The 21474-nt window shown below is 41.0% G+C and overlaps 1 protein-coding gene across 4 annotated transcripts in view; it reads left to right on the top strand.

Moving 5' to 3' along the window:
- TRPM7 (transient receptor potential cation channel subfamily M member 7) overlaps window positions 1–20619 on the top strand; it is a 109735-nt gene extending 89116 nt beyond the window's left edge. For 3 of the 4 annotated variants that reach the window (XR_005585331.1, XR_005585330.1, XR_005585332.1), the window contains 10 exons: window positions 635–918; window positions 1246–1328; window positions 1661–1866; window positions 2505–2556; window positions 2652–2758; window positions 14020–14766; window positions 15519–15633; window positions 18862–18888; window positions 20053–20150; window positions 20543–20619. Coding sequence is in view for 1 of the 4 variants with exons in the window: in XM_039490761.1 (XP_039346695.1) it covers window positions 635–918; window positions 1246–1328; window positions 1661–1866; window positions 2505–2556; window positions 2652–2758; window positions 14020–14150 (863 nt within the window). In the remaining 3 variants the exon portion in view is untranslated. The other variant, XM_039490761.1, reaches the window with a different exon arrangement.
- The last annotated feature ends 855 nt before the right edge of the window (window positions 20620–21474 follow it).

Genomic DNA, 21474 nt, shown 5'->3' with positions numbered 1-21474 from the left:
ATGTTGGTTCATTAAGAACTCTGGCAAACTTTAAAAAATTGCTCAATTATTTTTAATTCAGAATGGGCAGACCAAACTTGATCAACCATTTTGGCAGCATTTCAAAAATAGATTACAGGACAATAAATAGAAGTCTAGTATCAGTATCTTACAAGACACTCACAAAATGCAGACTTCAATTATCATAGAATATTATGATGTCACATCTTTACTAATGCAGCTTGTTTGTGTAAAGGAAACTATGACTTAATTCTAGTAGTCTTCAGAGTTATAAAACTTTTCTGAAAAGCATTATGTAAATTGTGTGGAAAAGCTCTTCAAACTGACACTTTTTTTTCTGCCTTGTTATGCTTATTTTATAAGGTTTCCATCATTGTGGTAACTAGGCATGCTTTGCTTGATTTAAACTGAGTGATTAATAATTCCAATAAGAGAAGCAAAAACATCATGGTTCCCTGCTGGTTTAAGAAAGAGATTAGAGAGGGTTCTTCCAATCTGTTACAAGCTCCAAATTACATTAGCAATTTAACATCTTGATTTATCCATGTCTAAACATATTTAAATATTTGCAGCCTTGTTAGTATTTCTTTTCAGAGTTTATTACAATTAACATTTCTGTACTGTGATGTTACAGGTGAGCCAGTCACTGTGTATCGCCTTGAAGAAAGTTCTCCCAGCATCTTGAACAACAGCATGTCTTCCTGGTCACAGCTAGGACTCTGTGCTAAAATTGAATTTTTAAGTAAAGAGGAGATGGGAGGTGGATTACGTCGAGCCGTTAAAGTAGCATGCACGTGGTCAGAATATGATATCCTGAAATCAGGACATCTTTATATCATCAAATCTTTTCTTCCTGAAGTTGTGAATACTTGGTCAAGCATTTACAAAGAGGAGACAGTGTTGCACCTCTGTTTGAGAGTAAGTTTTATTCTTGACAATTATTAGACATTGACAGGCAAAAATATTAAATACATTTTCAGTAACTTGTATACAACAAAGTTTTGATGCTTCTAATGTTCTACACAAATCAAAGGCCAATTGAAATATTTCTTGTTCAATAGATTTTTATTTTGTGTCAAATAGTTCAGTCTCTTGACACAGAAGGAATTAAAACAGTTGTATAGTTGTACACAACTTCTGACAGGGAGTAAAAGGATAGACATTAACCTTCTTGCTGATATTTTATTCCCCAAATTTTCCTTACATTATTTAATACAGTACTGAAGTATGGGCTTTCAATTGTAGGAAATTCAACAGCAGAGGGCAGCACAGAAGCTCACGTTTGCTTTCAATCAAATGAAGCCTAAATCCATTCCATATTCCCCAAGGTAAGGATGTTAAATTATTCATGACACTGCACACTTTCTACTAGCCAAGTATACTTTTATGCATATTACTATTTGAAAAAAATGTGTCCTCGGATTCAGTACACTTTGCAAAAACACTATTTAAGAAGTGTCAACATGCAAACCTTCAGCCACTGCCTTCGAGAAGAATATTTCCTGTTGGTACTTAACAAGGACTAGACTGAACTTGTATTTTATAACCTAGCCAGATTTAAAAATAAGTTTGTCAAACCAAAAGATTTATCAGGCAGCAACTGCATAATTGCCTTATCTTATTGGTTTTGGTAATATTTATTAAATATATTCTTTATAAGGTTCCTGGAAGTTTTCCTGTTATATTGCCACTCAGCTGGACAGTGGTTTGCAGTTGAGGAGTGCATGACTGGAGAATTTAGAAAATACAACAATAACAACGGTGATGAAATAATTCCAACTAACATGCTAGAAGAGGTCATGCTAGCATTCAGCCACTGGACTTATGAATATACAAGAGGAGAGTTGCTGGTACTTGACCTGCAAGGTAATATACTTTATTTTGAAATAGGGATTAAGGGCAGTTCTCTTTACATTCTCTTTACCATAGCACCTTAATGAATGATTGTGAATAGTGTTCATAACACTACATAATATTTTTGGTCCACTTTACTTGAATGAGCAATGGGTTTAGTTGATATGCCATTACAATGCTATAGGAAAAACTTAGGACAAAAGTTGAATTCTTATTTTCTTTCTTAAGGTGTGCACAATGAAAAATGCTAACATTTATGTGTTGGCATCTTCAGTCCATATCTGTAGTATCTTAATTTATCCTCAAGTGTCCATCAGACATGGAAACACTCACAGCTAAGATGTAGGAATCTTATTCTCTCTGGGAAAAATTCACTGGGAAAAATTCACCTTGAGTAGTGGGGCTTGCAATGCTGTTCAGGAACCACCTAAGCTTTCAAAATAGGGCTTGAATGGGATTTAAGTGGTGCATAGAGCTTGGGTGGGAGCCATCTGTACAGGAGTGTATATCATCCCATAAATTTTGACTTTCTATCTTGATTTATGTTCTTGATGTCAAATTTGGAAATCCTTACTGCTGAGGGATTCTGGTTTACAGTGTTAATCTATTCATATACTGTATCCAATTTAACTCTTATATTTTGTGTGAAGGTGTGGGTGAAAATTTGACAGATCCCTCTGTGATAAAAGCTGGAGAAAAAAGGTAAGATTAATGGGTTTTGTTATGAAAAATTAACTTGTATTTAATGTTTGACTTGGACAAATACATACCGTGCTTATGTATGCTTTATTTTAAAGGTCATATGATATGGTGTTTGGTCCTGCCAACTTAGGAGAAGATGCAATCAAAAACTTCAGAGCTAAGCACCATTGCAATTCTTGCTGCAGGAAACTTAAACTTCCTGGTACGTGGGGATTTTTTGTGGGTTTTTTTTTGTTTGGTTTTTTTACCCTTACTATTCATTAAATTGTGTGTAGCTATGTCACAAGTTGAAAATTTAAAGAATTGAAGAATATGGAATGAAGAATATGGAAAATAGTAACATTAATTCTAGCATTTCACCATAGTAATCTTGTCATGTAGGTTTGTGTGTGTGTTATTTCGTAGGTTTAAAAAAAAAAAACAAATTCTTCAAGCATGTGCCAGTGCATGGATCCCAATGTAGGTGTGAATGCACCTCATGAGCACAAGAGTGAATTTTATTGAATAGCAGTGTCTAGGGCTCCTTATGCTCCCATTCAAGGGCATAAAGGCTCAGGCAGCCTGGACTGTCCCTCAGTTATCTCTTGCCACCCATGGCAGAGAGGTGGAACACAGCGAATGTCCACCCCACTCTCTCCAGAGACCCTAAACCGGTTCTTTTTCAAGCTATTTGATGATGATCAGGGATCCTAGAAATCCTTTTGCCATGGAAAAATGCAGAAAAATACAGAATTTGCATTTTTACAGAGAATCTTTAGTTTTTACATTTTTTGAAAAAATAAAAACACATTAACTATTAAGAAGGCTAAGATTTTGTCCCAGATATTTTTAGTAAAAGTCACGGACAGGTCACAGGCAAAAAAGAAAAAATTCACAGAAGCTGTGACCTGTCCGTGACTTTTACTAACCATATTCCTGACAAAATCGGGATCTGTGGGTCCCTGTAATGGGTTGGACTCACCCCTGCGGCGCCTCCTGCTGGTGCTTCTGGGAGTTAGCTCAGTCCAGCGCTGGAGCGCCCTCTGCAGGCTGGTGATCCACCTGTCTTCAGGCCCCCCGTGTCCCTCCCTGGACCCGGTGCCCTCTTACATGGGGTGCTGCCCCCTAGCAGTAACCCCTTTCTCTCTGGGTCTCCCCTCCTTAGGGAACCCTCACCCTCTATCCCCACCTTGCCTCAGTATTTGGCTACTGCCAGTCATTGTCTAGCCCCCCACTCTGGGGCAGACTGCAGTATCAGCCTACTCATCACTGGCAAGGAGGGTTTGGACCTGCTGCCCTGGCCTACCCCTGGGCTGCCCTCTGCAACCCCCAGTACCTGTTGGCCCACTGCTAGGCCGCAGCCTGGGGCTTTCTAGGCTGGAGCTCCCCGGCTCCTCAGCCTTTTCCCCAGCCCTGCTTCACTCAGGTATCCAGTCTCAAGCTCCTAAGCAGCCAGGCCCATCTCTCTCTCTTCAGGCAGAGAGAGACTGTCTCGCTTCTGGCTTCCCTGCCTTCTTATAAGGCCCTGTTGCTCTGTTTGGGGCGTGGCCCCAGCTGCAGCCACTTCCCCAATCAGCCCAGCTTTTAGAGCCACTGCTCTCAAGCCCTGCCAGGCCACTTTTAAACCCCTCACAGCAGGAGCAGGGTCCACCCTGCTACAGTCCCCATACCGCCTGCAGCTCTGGGGGTCCCCCATTGCCTGTGGGGGCTGGAAGCTGCATGGTACCCCTGCCACCCCCAGCTCTGGGGGCTCTCAGTGGTCAGGAGCTCAGGGGTTCCGTCACCTGTGGCAGTTGGGCAGTTGAGAGCTCAGGGGGTTCCCCCGACGTCCACAGAGGCTTGGGGGTTCCTCTGGTGGCTGAGGGCTATGGGGTTTCCCGCCACCAGTGGCAGACGGTAGGTCTCAGGGTTCCCACAGCGGCCAGGAGCTGCGGGGTACCCCAGCACCCACGGCGGCCAGGAGCTGCGGCTGCAAAAAATAAAATCCCTGCAAGCTGCATGGAAACTTCTTAGACACCATAATAGAGGCTCAACTTGCATACTCAAAATTTAAAAATGTAGTAAAAGAACCAAAAAAGTGCCACTGTGGCTAAACAACAAAGCACTGAGAGGCAGAAAAGCATCCTTTAAAAAGTGGATGTTAAATCCTAGTGAGGAAACTAGAAAGGAGCATAAACTCTGGCAAATGAAGTGTAAAAATATTATTAGGAAGGCCAAGAAAAAATTTGAACAACAACTAGCCAAAGACTCAACAAATTTTTTGCTATTGCTTTTTAAGTATGTCAGAAGCAGGAAGCCTGCTAAACAACCAGTGGGGCCACTGGATGATTGAGATGCTAAAGGAGCACTCGAGGACAATAAGGTCATTGCGGAGAAACCAAATGAATTGTTTGCATCAGTCTTCATGGCTGAGGATGTGAGGGAGATTCCCAAACCTGAGCCATTCTTTGTAGGTGACAAATCTGAGGAACTGTCCTAGATTGAGGTGTCGTTAGAGGAGGTTTTGGAATAAATTGATAAACTAAATAGTAATAAGTCACCAGGACCAGATGGTATTCACTCAAGAGTTCTGAAGGAACTCATATGTGAACTGGCAGAACTACTAACTGTAGTCCATAACCTTTCTTTTAAATCAGCTTCTATACCAAATAACTGGAGGATAGCTAATGAGACCCAATTTTCAAAAAGGGCTCCAGAGATGATCCCGGCAATTGCAGGCCAATAAGCCTGACTTCAGTACCAGGCAAACTGGTTGAAACTATAGTAAAGAACAAAACTGTCAGACATATAGATGAACATAATTTGTTGAGGAAGAGTCAATATGGTTTTTGTAAAGGGAAATCATGCCTTGCCAATCTACTAGAATTCTTTGAGGGGGTCGTCAAGCATGTGGACAAGGGGGATCCAGTGGATATAGTGTACTTAGATTTTTCAGAAAGCCTTTGAAAAGTTTCCTCACCAAAGGCTCTTAAGCAAGGTAAGCTGTCATGAGATAACAGGGAAGATCCTCTTACGGGTTGGTAACTGGTTAAAATATAGGAAACAAAGGGTAGGAATAAATGGTCAGTTTCAGAATGGAGAGCAGTAAATAGTTGTCCCCCAGGGGTCTGTACTAGGCCAAGTCCTATTCAACATATTCATAAATTATCTGGAAAAAGGGGTAAACAGTAAGGTGGCAAAATTTGCAGATGATACAAAACTGCTCAAGCTTCCAGGCAGATGCGAAGAGCTACAAAAGGATCTCTCAAAACTGGGCAATAAAATGGCAAATGAAATTCAGTGTTGATAAATGCAAAGTAATTCACATTGGAAAACATATTCCCAACTATACGTATAAAATGGCGGGATCTAAATTAGCTGTTACCACTCAAGACAGAGATCTTGGAGTCGTGGACTCAATGTGCAGCGGCAGTCAAAAAAGCAAACAGAATATTGGGAATCATTAAGAAAGGGGTAGATAATAAGACAAAACCCGTCATATAGGCTCTATATAAATCCATGGTACGCCCACATCTTGAATACTGCTTGCAGATGTGGTCGCTCCATCTCAAAAAAGATATATTGGAATTAGAAAAGGTTCAGAAAAGCGCAACAAAAATGATTAGTGGTATGGAACAGCTTCCATATGAGGAGAGATTACTAAGACTGGGACTTTTCAGCTTGGGAAAGAGATGACTAAGGGCAGATATGTTCGAGGTTTATAAAATCATGACTGATGTTGAGAGAGTAAATAAGGACGTGTTATTTACTCCTCATAACACAAGAACTAGGAGTGAAATTAATAGGCAGCAGATTTAAAACAAACAAAAGGAAGTATTTTTTCACACAACACACAGTCACCCTGTGGAATTCCTTGCCAGAGGGTGTTATGAAAGCCAAGACTATAACAGGGTTCAAAAAAGAACTAGATAAATTCATGGAGCAAAGGTCCATCAATGGCTATTAGCCAGGATGGACAGGGATGGTGTCCCTAGCCTCTGTTTGCCAGAAGCTGGGAATGAGTGACGGGGATGGATCACTTGATGATTACCTGTTCTGTTCATTCCCTCTGGGGTACCTGCCATTGGTCACTGTTGGAAGACAGGATACTGGGCTCGATGGATCTTTGGTCTGACCCAGTATGCCGTTCTTATGTACTCCGCAGCTCCCTGCCCCCACAGGTGGCAGGGGACCCTGCAACTCCCAATCACTGGAAGCTGAAGTCACAGTGGTCTCTGGAAGTCACAGATTCTGTGACATCCACGACTTCCGTGATCAAATATTAGCCTTAACTAGATTTTAGTGAAAGTACCAGTGTTACTTATTCAGTGTGTGCAACCTTCTCCTCTTGTGGTTTATTTTTGAATGTGCTTTAAATTTACATAGCTAAACATACTTCAATCAGCTGTTTCCAGTGTATAGAGCAGAGGTGGGCAAACTACGGTGGCCCGTGGAACTGTCTTGCCTGGCCCTTGAGCTCCCTGACTGGGAGGATAACCCAGTCCCTTCCCTGCTGTGTGGCCCCCCACCCACAGCCTCAGCTCGCTGTGTGGGGCTGCGAACTCCTGCCAGGCAGCATGGCTGCGAGAGCCACAGGAAGTGGGAGCGGGGGGGTTGTGTGTTAAATTGCTCCCTGTAGGAATGTGCTACTTACGAAGCACCAGCACTGGCAGCTGTAAGTAGTACACCGTAAGTAGCATGTTCCTATGGGGAGCAACTTAATACACTACACCCGGGTAGGGAAGGCTTTGCCTTCTGGGACCCCATACCCTTTATCCTCTCCCCGCCCCCTTACCATGCCACTCAGAGCACCAGGACTGGCAGCCATAAGTAGCACATTCCTACAGGGAGCAATTTAGGACACTACAGGCCCTCCATACAGTTTCGGAACCCCAATGTGGCCCTCAGGCTAAAAAGTTTGCCCACCCCTGGTATAGAGGTTACTCAATGGTGTATAGGGGTTTGTGTTTTAATGAATCTCAAATTTCACTTCAGCCTCTAGAAGTGAGTAATTGAAGTTACAAAAAGATGCTGAAAACTTTAAAAATCACCTCTAAAGACCATGTTGCTGAGCTTGGCAAGGACAAATTTCACATTAATGGTAATGTGCTGTTTTGTACTGTATGGAGCAAGGCTGTAGATTACGTTTGAAGGCAGACAATTGTAGAACACATTAAAAGCACTTAAACATAAACTGAATGAAAAGATGAAAACGAGGCTGAAACAGCATGGCCATTGACAATAGTAAAAAAGTGCACTGTGACTTGATCAGTCTATTAGTTTTATTTTATTATGATTGGCATTGGCAGGCTTTGAACTTGTTTAAAAATTGTAAGTATATCAATAAAACATTGTGTTTAACTGATAGCTGTATATATTATGGCTGGGGAAACTCAAGTTCAGCGTTTCATTTTAATCACGGAAAAATAAGGATTTTTATGTTTCCTTTTTTTAATCAGAGAATTTCAGTTTTTTTAATCACAGAAAACTACGATCCCTGGTGAGGAAATCTTATCTGCACAGTTCACATATAAGGATCATTCTAAAAATAAGAAAATAGATTGCAAGAGGGTTGTCAAACTTCCTCCTCTCCCTCCACCCCCGATATGGTGAGGTGAGGTGCTTTGTGCCAACCACCAGACTGCATGGCAGTCCAAACTCTGAGTTCAAATCCTGCCCATCCTGCAGTGGACTGATCCCCATAAAGGATGGGCACAGCCAATGCTTCTCCTATCTAGGAGGGAGCCATATCCTGGATAAGTGCTTTGTGTTTAAGTTTTTCTCTGCCAGTATGCACAAGTTCAGGTATGTTAGGCTCAAAGTACATCTACTGTAGTGATCCATGTGGATCACTTCAGACCCAAAGGTGATAGTTATGACTAGAGCAAGACCAGATAAATGAGTATTGACCAGTAATCCCTCAAGCTCCAGAATCAGGCAGTGGAAAGAAGGTGATGAGTACGTGAGCGGAGTCAGCACCATCAGTGCTGACCACCTTAACATCAGCGAAGTCACCAGTGCACAAGATCTTGGTGCCAGTAATCTCGGCACCAGCCCCTTCAATGTCAGCAGTCCAGCACTGATTACCTTGGCACCATAGACCTGATGCAGATAACTCCAGCTCCTGTACAGACTCACCCACCCACAGACAATAAAGCCAGCACCTGCACCACCCCATAGAGGGGACACCAATTTATATAGTCAGTCCAAACATAAGCATAGGTCCAAGACTGCAGGTAGCTCCTGGAGGACGGACTTGAGACATCACTCTTCAAAACACAAAGCCCCTTGGCATTTGGGCAGAACAATAGACTCATATCTGAGTTTCTTGCTCAGCTCAGTCAGTAATGTTGTAGAAGCATCCATATCACCCCTAGCAACATTGCCATTACCAAAAAGGTGGATTGATATCAGCCCTTCCACAAGGAGATACTTTGCTCCTCACTATCACTAAAATACTACTTGTTGCCAGCGTTGAGTATCAGTGTGGGAGTGTCACTGGGCTGGCCAGCCTCAACCAGGTTAATACACATATGGCATGCTACTATGGCCATATTGACCTTACTGGGAACCATCCTCTCATCTGTTGAGTAGCAGATCATCCTCCCACATGTCTAGAAAAAAATTGTGCAGCTTCACTGGGAAGACCACTTGCACTGGAACTGGATGTGGGCCAACAGGAACAGGAGACAATAGAGGGACAACTCCAGTCTCTTCCCAGGGAATCCTCCTTATCACTGGAGGAGACTGAACAAATATATATATTTCCTCAGATTCAGGATGGTAATGCTTGCCTCCATCATTCCATATCTGCAAGCTCAAGATTGGCTTGTGGCTCTCAAGATTCATATTTCATATTTCCACACAGCCATCCATCTGGCCCACAGGGAGTACCTAGGATTCATAGTGGGGCCCAGCTATTGCCAGTACAAGATACTGACATCTGGACTTTCCATGGCACAAAGAATCTTCACAAAATGCCTAGAGTTGGTAGCAGAACACTTTTTTATTTTATTTTATTTTTTAAGGCATTCATTTTTATCATTACCTGGACAATTGGTTCATCATGGCAGATCCCAGCAGGAGGCTGCAAATTTCACCCTTTCCCTGTTCACCCAATTAGGCTTCCTAGTGAACTACAAAAAATAGTGTCTCATCCCATCACAGATGATAGAGTTCAGAGCCCTGATTGACTCCCATTCAGCAAGTGTGTTCTTCCCAAAGACAGGTTCCTGTTGATGCAGTTGCTAGTATGTGAGATAGACTCGAGCCTGACTATGACAGTATGGATGTGTCTGGAGCTGTAAGGCCATATGTTGGTGTGCACATACGTGACACTTCTTGCCAGATTTTACCTGCAACCGTTCCAATTCAGTTTTTTCTCCAACAAGACACCAGATGAACAAGAAAGTGGTGGTCCCACTTCATGTCACAGTACTGAGCTGGTGAACGAAACCTGGAAATGTGTGTGGAGGGGTACTGTTCTCTAGCCCCTCCATAACAAAGACCTTAATAACAGACACATCAGGAACAGGCTGGGGAGTCCACCTGGATCACCTACAAATGGAAGAGATTTAGGCCCCAGAGGATATGGGGCTTCACATCTAAGCCCTGGAACTCAGAGCCATCAGTCTAGCCTGTGTGGCCTTCCTACCAGTTCTTCAAAACTCTTCAGTGCAGATCCTGACAAACACCTCCACAATGCACTACATGAACAGGCAAGGAAGTGCACGCGCATCTACCCTCTGCCTAGAAGCCATCAAACTAATGGACATTGTGCCATGAACATGGGATAACCCTGATTGTCCTTCACCTCCCGAATGTCATCAACAACCTTAACAGATTTCCTGAGCAAACAGTCACCACTTATGAGGGGTCGTTGCAGAAATCCATCATAAAACAAATATTCCTACATTGGAGGATATTGGTAATAGATCTGTTGATCACCAATATCAGTACCAAGTGCAAGAGCTTTTGATCCAGAGCAGTTCTGAATCTAGGTTGTTACTGGTGCCTGCCTTCTTCCAGTGGGCTCAAGGCCTTCTATGTACCTTTTCACAGATTCCTCAGGGTGATTTCCACAATCAAAGGAGACAGAATCATGATCATTCTTGTAGCTGTGTATTGGTTGAGACAGTTTTGGTTGACAGACCTACTACAAATGTGCACCCAGTCTCCAACCCAACTCCCAGACTACCCAGACCTGATCTCACAATACCATACTCAGATACTCTATCCAGACATGAAGTTGCTGCACCTATGTGGCTATTTGGGTGGCTGAGTAACATGGACATAGCTTGCTCCCTGCAGGTCCAGGAAATCTTAGTACAGAGCAGGAAGACATCTTCCAGAAGAATGTATTAATCTAAATGCAAGCGGTTCTTGAAAAGGGTATCCCAACATGGTCTGGATCTGGTCCAGGCCTAGATACCACAGATTCTCAACTGCCTATTTCAGCTCTCTTAAGGTCTGCCTCACAACAGTCTCAGCTTGCCATCTGCCAGTACAGTCATGTTCAGTCTTTTTGCTCCCCACAATATCAGTTTCTCAAAGGACTATTGCATGTTTACCCGCCAGTCAGAGAACCTACTGCTGCCTGGGACCTCAGTCTGGTCCTCCTGAAACTAATGAAACCTCCATTCAAACTTGTGTTGGACTGTTCCCAGCATCACTTACACTGAAGACAGGCTTTCTAGTGACTATTACTTCAGCCAAGAGAGTGAGTTTCAGGCACCTATGGCTGAGCCTCCCTATATTACATTCAGTAGGAACATGGTGGACCTCACCTATAGTTCATTTGGAAGATAGTGTCAGAATTTCATGTAAACCAAGTGGATTAGCTTGCCTGTCTTCATGAAGTCACACTCTGGACTGGAGAAAAGAAATTACACACTAGATATATCCAAGACTTTGAATGATTTGGTGCTATCAATGTACTAAAGCAGACTGTTTCCCTGTCTATTTTATAGCCATGGCTGGGCATTCCTAAAGGTGAAGCCATCTCTCAGAAGACATTGAAATGGATAATGCAATATATCTTGTTGTGTTAATAATTGGCAAGGCTCACTCCACTAGAGCTCAAGAAACATCCTCTGCCTCCCTCAGAAATGTGTCACATTCTTGAGATCTGCAAGGTGGTGTTATTGTGGAGTAACCAACTGACCTTTGTCAAGCATTATTCATTAGATTTAGCTGCCAGATCTGATGCTAAATTTGAGATATTAGTCCTACAGTCGTCATTCAGCTGATGCAGCTGAAACTTCTCATTCCCACCATTCTGAAGAGATGCTGCTTGTTGGTCTCCTACACTGACACATGCTCAAAGAATCAGCATGGATTCCATGACCTGCCCTTCATCTATGCTTTTTGCAGTCCCCTGCTACCCCAGGCTTTGAATTATGAGAGAACTGAGGCAGGGTCATGGCTGACCCATCCTTTTTGCCCTTGTATAGGAGCATGAGGAGACATGGGGCACACATGGCCCACTAGCACACTGCTATTCAAAAAACAATCTTGTACACAAGAAGTGCATGCGGACCTACAGGGAGATCCATATTGGCTGCAATATCTCAAAGAAACACATTTACTGTAGGGTAAGTAACCATTGTCTCCATGTGGCATCATATTGACACCCATGTGGTTCATCAGCAGGATTGGAAACTTTAGATCCACTGCATAGACCTCTTCCACTGGAAGTAATTGAATAACTGATCGCAATAGCAGGTTGTCATCTTCCATGTGGATGAGCGGTAGGAGGATGAGACACACCCTGTGCCAGCGGGTTTCACAGATATTTGCTAATGGCAGAGGAATGGTGAGACTCAGGAATCTTGGGTTCCATTTCAGGCTCTGGAGATGGATGTGTTTCTGTGGGCACCGACTCTCTTCTTTCCCTTCCCGCTCCAGCTTGGGTCTTGTAAAAGGAAGTGTCTGGCAACCTAATAGCTAATTTCATGACTATGATTTCATCACTGTGAAACAATTTTTTTATTCCAACAAGATAAGTCTGCTAAGAACACAAGTAAATTTGAATCTGTCTAAGTTGTCTGTCAGTCTCAAACAATGTTAAATTCCTTAACTGTCTTGAAATTGTGTTAACACTCTTTGCAACTTTCCAAGGGAAAAAAAAAAGAATGGGAATTCTCAATTATAAAGTGGTTTGAAAAAAATATAAAGAATTTTCACAGTGGCCAAGGGCTTGAAAAGTTTGAGGGCAATCTAAAAAATAGAAAACTAGAGAACTAAACTGGAGAATTGAGGCAAAACAATTTCACACAAAAGAAAATAAACATAGGCTGCATCTACCCTACAGCACTTACAGTGGCACAGTTGCACGGATGCAGCTGTGCCACTATAGAGCTTTGTGGTGGAGACGCTTTAAGCCGATGGGAGAGAGCTCTTAAACCCCTGCCTCTGCAAAAGCCAGTAGCTGTGTTGGCAATAAGCTGTCCCGCTGACATAGCACTGTCTAACTAGGGCTTAAAGTCAGTATAACTTACATCGCTCAGGTGTGCGGATTATTCAAATCCCTGAGTGACATAAATTATAGCGAAGTAACCTGTACATACACCAGGTCATACAAAAACAAATTATTGGGAAAGGTTGTGGGAAGATATAAAGTCAGGAAAAGTAGCATAAAATCAGCACAAAAACTTATGGCCTCTTAAACCAGGTGGTGGAGTTATTTTAGTTCGTAAGTATTCTAATTCTACAAAGATTCAGGTTGGGGTAAGAATAGTGTAATGGAGTCTTTCATGTCTCATTTGCCAGTTCAAATCCAGTCTAAGTTTGTAGTGACTGAAAGCTACCACTGCCTAATAGCAGTTTGATGACTTACGTAAAATGAGTTGGTGTTCCTTATCTAGTTTGTACTGAAGTGGTGACCATATCCCAAAAAAATCCCACAGCCATAAATGGAACTAATTTACTCCTTTTGTCAACTATCACAATAGACAGGTCTTGGATTAAATGGATATGGAATCTAAACTGTCCTCAATCCTAGACATGGTCCTTCCATGTTAGGGTTGGTAAAGCAATGAAGGGAAGATTGCACTACTGCTGCCTATATTGTATATTTTTTACAGGTAATTAGAAAACTTTAGCAACCGATAAATCTCAGTTCTGCCTTCTAGGCTTGTCCTGAAACTTTTAATATCCTATACTGTAATTGGCAAGAAAAGGAGTAAATTTCCATAGTAGAATGGCTGCTCCAGGCCAATGGGAGCTGCTGGAAGCAGCGTGGGCCAAGGGACTTACTGGCTGCCATTTCCAGCAGCTCCCATTGGCCTGGAGCAGTGATCGGCCGGACCTGTGGATGCAGCAAGTAAACAAACCGGCCCGGCCCGCCAGGGGCTTTCCCTAAACAAGCGACGTCCCAAGTTTGGGAAACACTGGCATACTTAGATGTTTAAATGTGTTTTTAAAGATTTTAACGGCCCTTTCATTTTACCAAACCAAGAAATATTAACATTTATTTTGTTGTTGTCTTTTCTTTTGTTGATGTAGATCTGAAGAGAAATGATTATACGCCTGACAAAATTATATTTCCTCAGGATGATTCTCCAGAATTGACAATTCAGCCTGGAAGCTGCACCAAAGAATCAGAATCAACTAGTTCTATTCACTTGATGCTGTAATGACATGAGCAAACACTGGCATTACACAGTGTCACTAAGTTGTAGATTATCTGTCTTCCACTAAAATCAGATGAAAGAGAGATGAAAACAAAGAACCAAGTGTTATAAGTGGAATTTTGATGTCTGGTCCATAATCTAAGGACCTAACAACTTGTGGTAACCATCTACAGAGATGAGCTGGCAGCTGATTATTTTAAGGGTTGAATGACAAGAATTTATGAAATGTTTTTAAAGTGTCTTTTTCGGAGAAGGTTATTTTTAGTTTTGCTTTTGTCCAGTGGAGGTTCGTCTAATCCTCTAATCCTGTGGTGCAATAGGCTCTTGACTAAAAGGACTTCTTTTTGGATGTTTTAAGGCAAAGTGTCTGTTTGGCAGCTGGTTTACTGTCAGCCAGCTAGAGAAATGGGAGACTGCATCCTTCTTCATTGTCAGAGGTTTCCCTGAGCATTGTCAGAAGTGTCCCATCTCATTAGATGCCATGTAGTTTCATCTGGCCTTTGGAAGGGAACAGATCCAAAGGATCTGTGTATATCGTGCCAGTATGCTGAGGTTGAAGTCAGAAATGGATCTATTCCAATAAAGAGTTTGTCTCCTGAATCAGGATTCAGCTTCATAGGTATGAAGCCAGTTTTTATGGAATAGAGCCTTAATTGTGTAATGAAATTTCTTATTTTTATACATTTCAGTTTTATCAAGTCACTGTCAAATAGTAACAAATAAAGCCAGGATAGACTGGTACATCATATAGTAGAACAGAGTACATACTGGTCCAAACAAGAAGTTGCCTTGTTGGAAAAAAAAACAAACAACGAAGTCGGGGAAGTGCTTTTTCTTGTAATGACTGCTTCTGAAGTCATGCCTTCCAAAAATCTCGTAAAACCAGTATATCAAAGCGGAATGTACACATGAACTTTTAAATGTATTTAAAATTGTATAGAAACATCTTTTAATGTTATGTTGTTTGTGGTACTTATTTAAAAAAAGACTAGGGTTGGATTAGCATTATGTAAAGTACGGGAGATTGCAATGCAACTTTATGCCAATAAAATGTAATTTAACTGTCCCAAGTCTTGTTGAGTATTCAACAAGAAAAACCTGTTGTCCAACTGAAGTTTCATGCTGCGATTTTTATTTTGTTTGTTACATAGGTACTAATTTGTAATTTTTAATTGAAGGGCAATATAAAGCTCTATGAACAAATTTTTTATTCAGTAGTGTATCTTATAGATACAGACCTAAGGCACGAACACAATAGCTGTTTAAATCGTGTTTTATGTTGATGGGGGAAAGGTAAAGTGTATTAAAGATATAATACTGTATACATTTTGTATATCTTTAAATCTAAAATAAATTTATTCTTGTTTACAGACTTCTGCTGTCCTTATCTGAAAGGGATGTCTTAAGATTTCTTGGGGCGAATATGAGTTTATGCAGGAGCATAGAAATTGCCATATTAGATCAGGCGAGTGATCCATCTAGTCAGGTATCCTTGTTCAAAGGTGGCTAATGCCAGAAGCTTGAAGAAAGTGTAAAAAGCTCCCCTATTGGACAACTATGTAATAACTTGTGTAATGAATAAACATGAGTATAACATTTTAAAGCTAATTAAAATGTTTATTTAGAATTAGGAACACATTCCTTAATTAGAGTTATATAAATATAAAATTATGGGGTAGCTTGAACAGTAGGTATGATTGTAAATCTAGTCTTTCGTTATATTCTTAGCCAAACAAAACTAACATTTTAATGGACCAGATAAGGACGTTTTCAGAGTTCAGAGGGAGTGTCTACCACAGACAGTTCCTCAGGAATATGATCAAGGGCCTGGAAGGACATATGATAGAAGCAAGATTATAAAAACATTTCAGTTACTACGGGGGGGGAATGTAATAGAACTCTGAGCGAGTGTGGGTATGTGTGTCCATGTGTGTGTACACAAAATTTGCAGGCTAGGAGAGTTAGACACAAACATTTGACAATATGGAGTTTTTATTCTTACCAACTTAACTAGTGTTTTGCTTGTGAATTTATTTTTTGAAGTCCATTTTTGAACTTTTGGAACCTTGATGTCTGACAGTAGATAGCCACTCCACTATGGAGCAGAGAAAGCATTAGGACAGGACCCCACAGAGCTTGCAACTTACGTGCAGGACTTGGAATTCCCTGCAAGAGTTTGAGTACTGAGCTGTGGGTGAGTCTAACCCCACGTACATTGCCAGCTTGAGAACACATTTGTGTCATAATATTTACAGGTTTCTAAGTGCCAGATAAAATAATTCCAGACAGGGCTGTCCATAGGGAGGGTGTGGAGCTTGGGGCAACCCCACCCTCCACCTCCTCCCCACCCCAATTCCACCCTTTCCTCCAAGCCCCCGCCCCACCTCTTTCTGGCTTCTACCCCCTCCCCCAAGTGACGCCGGGAGCTGGCAGGGTGGGGCTGGGTCACTCGCTGCTGCTGGCGCCTGGTCCCCCACTAACTCCCCAGGCCACCTTGGACCCTGCGTCCCAAAGCGCGGGGCCTGGGGCTCCAACTCCAATTTCAAGAAGAAAATCACAATTTCAAAAATATTCCTTAAGGCGCTAATTGAGATCAACAACAACAAAAATTAATGCCAACTGTTTCCCAAGCTGTTTGAGATGTGGTGAAAAAATAGCAGGACTTTTTCAAAAGTGAATGGCCCTTAATTTTTAATACTCTTAAGTGCCAAATGCATTGTCTCACTAATCTCAAATTATCTAACCTAATTCTCCCCGTTGGAACGTGCATGATATTCCATGCTAATTGGTTCGGTTTGAGCTAAATTTAGAGGGGGAGAGATCAGGATCATAACTTAGGAAAATGACTAGGTTTAAATTTAAGGGTGTAAAGTTTGCTTTTTCTCCATGACTGAATAGATGATTCAGCAAATATTCAACATCCTTTCCTTATCTCTGAAAACAGATTCACAATTCACCATAGTTGGTGCCTTTACCTCAGGTTTCAGACCACTGCTTTAAACTATCCACAGCATACTTTAAAATATCAGACAGGAGAAATAGGTACAATACTGAAAGTCCATATTTTCAACAAGTTTCTACATTTTTTAAAATAAAAGATTAAAATCTATTCCAGGAATTCAGGAGAATTATTCTGAATCATCTGAAAACAAATGGCAATTAACTGATTTTAGTATGTTCTTAAACTATTGTTAAAAGATATGTATTAAAATTTTCCCTTTTCCTTTATAATGAAAATATGGAACCCTGAATTGATCTTCATACTGAAGAAGCATTTGTTGTTGACTTTACACAATTAAAGAAATATTTCCCCCAGAATATATTCTTTAGCTGACACATTCAGCTAGATTTTCCAATATTTTTCATTGTTTTTTTAAAAAGTATTCTGATGGACTAATCTGCATACTATGTGATCATAAAATGACTAGGCATTTTCTTTGCTGTTGACTCAACTTCCTGTAAAATAAAGTGCAATCTCACTTCCTCAGCCATCAATATCACTTTCATCCCGAACCTTTTAATGTTATTAACTTGTTAATTTAAAATAAAACAATCAGCCCAATGTGACGGAAGGTATTAAGGACTGTTCCCTTGCAGTATTTAGGTGCTGATGTATGTCAGAGCTAAACAATCTAACTGCACTGTCACGAAAGTACATAAAAGGTGAGTCCACCGAGAGGGCTGGTTCCCTAGCTACCGATGAGCAGCCATGTGACCTGGGAGAGGAGCGGCACTTGTTTTTCAGCCTGTGGCTGCACTTTTCCACAGCTACCCAGTTTTTTCTGGTTGTTTCTAAATCAGTACCACACAATTTATAACCGCAAGAGGAAAAAGAGATTTTAACAGAAAGCATGGGAGTAACAGTGCATGTTGAATACTGGTAAGAGATCACTTAGATTTTTAAAATGTATTGTACTAATGACACTTCTGGAGAGGCTTCTGGATATTATGCAACTGTTTCTCTTTTTATAGTTAATGTTTGTTCCTTTTTGAGTTTTTTGTGTGGAAAATTAACAGTCGGTTTCAGCATAGAGGTGGACTTGCTGCTCCCATGCTCTGCAGTCTGCCCAGATGCTATTGATTGGATCTGGGCCTTAGTTTGGATTTCACAAAATAGGGTTAAACATCTAACATTAATACATATGCTGGTTCTGTACATTTTAGTATCTCAGATTAGTACTAGCCAATGAGAATTTTGATTTATCTATATATATATATTAGCTGTTTTTTTTAAAAAAAGTATATATTTTTCAGCAGTTCATTGAGAAGAATGTAAAATAGACTTCTGCTTGTTTGTACAAGGGACAAAATCATATTTTAAAGTTTTTAATCTACAGTAACTTTCAGTATCACTCTTAATTTCTGCCTCCTCCCTATGCCTTGTTTTTGCGGCTGCCGTGAGTCATTGTGTGAATATAGTATGAATAACAGTGTGTTTGACTCTATAAAGGGCTATACGTTCTTTTGTGGAATGCAGATGCTGAATAAAATATGTCACTTTGTGCATATCTCCAGAATTGCACTATAATGTTGCCTGCTTGGTTGATGTAAATTTAGGTGGTGTCAGTGTGGGCTGGAGGAATAAACAAGAATGGGAGTCAGGAAATCCTGAGTTAAAATCCCACTCTGCCCCTTACTCCCAAATCACTTCACTTCTTTCCCTCAGTTTCCCTATTTGTAATATGGAAGTTATAGCACTTAACTATCTCAGCAGAACTGTTCTGAAGATGAATCAGAGTTGGTAGGTACATCACTTGTTAACAGATCTGCTAATGCTAATTATTATGTTTAAGGTGTATCCTACATGGTTTAAAACCAACACCTTCCCTTTTCCATTTCTCTTCCCTCTGCCCATTTTGTGTATTGTCCTTGTTTTTGTCTGTCTCATCTTATTCCTGCCTATGTAACTCTTCTCATGCATGTCTTGTTTGGGAGAGGTTCTTGAGAACCTCAGAAATAGACTGCCCTAAATTAAAGTGCATTTTGTGTGGCAATTACAAAGTAACCATAACCAATGTAGTTTTGGGCTCTCCTAATATCCTACCCAAGAAGTTGCAATAGGAGCAACATCTTTGCTATATTCAGATCTTTGCCTCCATTAGACTAGAATCACAAAAATTTAGAAAACTTAGCCAGCAATGACTCTTGAATTGGAGTAGGCAATCAGAAAACCTCTTAAACTGGTCACCACAAAAGAAGGCTCATATGCAAATTCCAGAAGACCAGTTTGGAAACACATCTAAGATTTCCTCCTTTTATGAAGCAGTCTCTGTTTCCAAGAAACCTGTTGTTTGTGTTAAAATACAAATTGCCGTAACACAGTAGGGTTTTAACACATGTTAATTATCTTATTTTAAAACCACACCTTTTTTCATAGAGAAGAAAATAAATTACACCCACACTCTAAAAATAAAACTTAATCCTACCGGAGGGGAATTTATAAGTAGTTTTAAGAAATAAAACTGAGAAAGACAGTATTAATTGGTAAGTTAGCACATATCAGCCTGCAACATTAAAGGAACCTTAAACCTACAGATTACTGGTAAATTTACAGGTTTGTAATCACCAGTCTGTGATTACAGAAGTGTCTCCATGGAGAAATAAACAATAGAAATTCCCAAATCAGTTTAGTAGTGTTGCTGTTTAGTAGCACAGCAATATTGCTGATCCTAGAGTGTGACTGACCATAGATGATACTCTCACTGTAAGAAAAGACTTGGGTAAAATCCTAGCCCCACTGAAGTTGATGCAAGTTTTGACACGGACTTCAATTGGGCCAGAATTTCACTTGGTAAATTTATGCTAGAAATTCCAATATAACTATGTATCCTTAATCCATAATTGCCAACCTAAAGCTAATTAGCAATTTATAGATGCTCAACCTTTATTGTCTTTTGTTTTATAGTGGAGGATGAGGGTACGCAGCCCGTTATCAGGAGCTTGCCAAGAAAATCAAGGAGCAAGTTCCTGATGCGGAGATTTCAGATGAAGTGGGCAGGAAAGGTAAGATATTGCAATAATACACAGGCTTTATTAATAGTACTAAGTGCTACTAAGTCGTGTAGAAAATGTATAAGCACGATCGTCAATTGGAGTTTCAGTTAAACTGTATATTAATCATAGGGAAGTCCTGATCTTGCTTTTTGCTGTTTATGCCATAATGCTGCATCATCATTAGTGTGTTAACATGTAAGATATGCTGATGGTCACATGGAAAAAGTATTAGTTGTATAAAAGACCGGATCCAACCCAGAGTTCAGTTTCACATGCAAAAGTTGATTTTCCCCAAAACATTGGGCAGGGAGGTGGGGTTTCAATTGAGGTAGACCATTATTAATTAGAAATGGGCCCAACAAACATTGTTAGAATAGCACCTGAAAATCTCTCTCTTGCAGGAAGCTTTGAAGTGAAAATAAATGGCAAGCTGATATTTTCTAAGATCGAAACCTCTGGCTTTCCTTTTTCAGAAGATGTAAGTTCTGAATGTTGGTGTTAGACTGCATACTATGGTCTCGGATAGCAAATGTGCTTGTGCATCACCCCACAGAAAGACAGCAGCTTGACTGACCCACTGCCAAAAAAAAAAATATGGTCACAGATAAAGGGCCCAGACTTGGGGGGGGGGGGAAGCTAGAAGGGTTAGTCATATTCCTGCATTCATGGGTGTCAGCAGCCCTTAGCCAATGGCAGCCCACCCTTTTTAGGAGGGTTACCATCAGTAAATTCCAGTGCTTTTGACAAGCACTGGGTGGCCACCCCTAAAAGATGTTACCAGGCAGAAGCAAGCCTTTTGCTGTTCCACACCCCTGTTGCAGCTGAACAGTCAATTTCCTCAAACCAGATGTTGCAGGCTGCTTTCCCCTCCCTTTCAGCAGAGTTCTCTCCTTCCCCGGCCGGCAGCATTTGGTGGTGGCTACTTCACCTCCCAGCATAGCCTGTGCACAGCCTCCTTCCCAGTGTCAGCTACACCACATGCTCTTCTCACTGCCATTCCCACCCCTACCAGTAGCATTCAGCTTAGCAGCTAGCTCCAATTGTCTCCTGGCCAGTCACAATAAGTAGTTATTTTTATTACGCATACATCACAAAATGCTATATACACCTTAGTCCCAGGCTGAAGAAGAAAGGATGTTTTATAAGGTGAGATTTAAAAAAATAGTGCTGCTACTTAGCACTTGATGCATTAAGCTGTCAAAGCTGTGTGCTGTTACACTGAACCAGAAGTGTCATCAAGGGGATTCCATCACAGTGAGGAGAGAGGAGGCCCAGATTAGGACCGCTAAATCCATTGGCAGATGTGTAGGCAGATGAATTAGATAGTAAATGT

The sequence above is a fragment of the Mauremys reevesii genome, linkage group 10 (genome assembly GCF_016161935.1).
Source record: "Mauremys reevesii isolate NIE-2019 linkage group 10, ASM1616193v1, whole genome shotgun sequence".
Taxonomy (NCBI): domain Eukaryota; kingdom Metazoa; phylum Chordata; order Testudines; family Geoemydidae; genus Mauremys; species Mauremys reevesii.
Note: the sequence above shows the minus strand (reverse complement) of the source record. Positions and strands in the feature narration are given on the sequence as shown.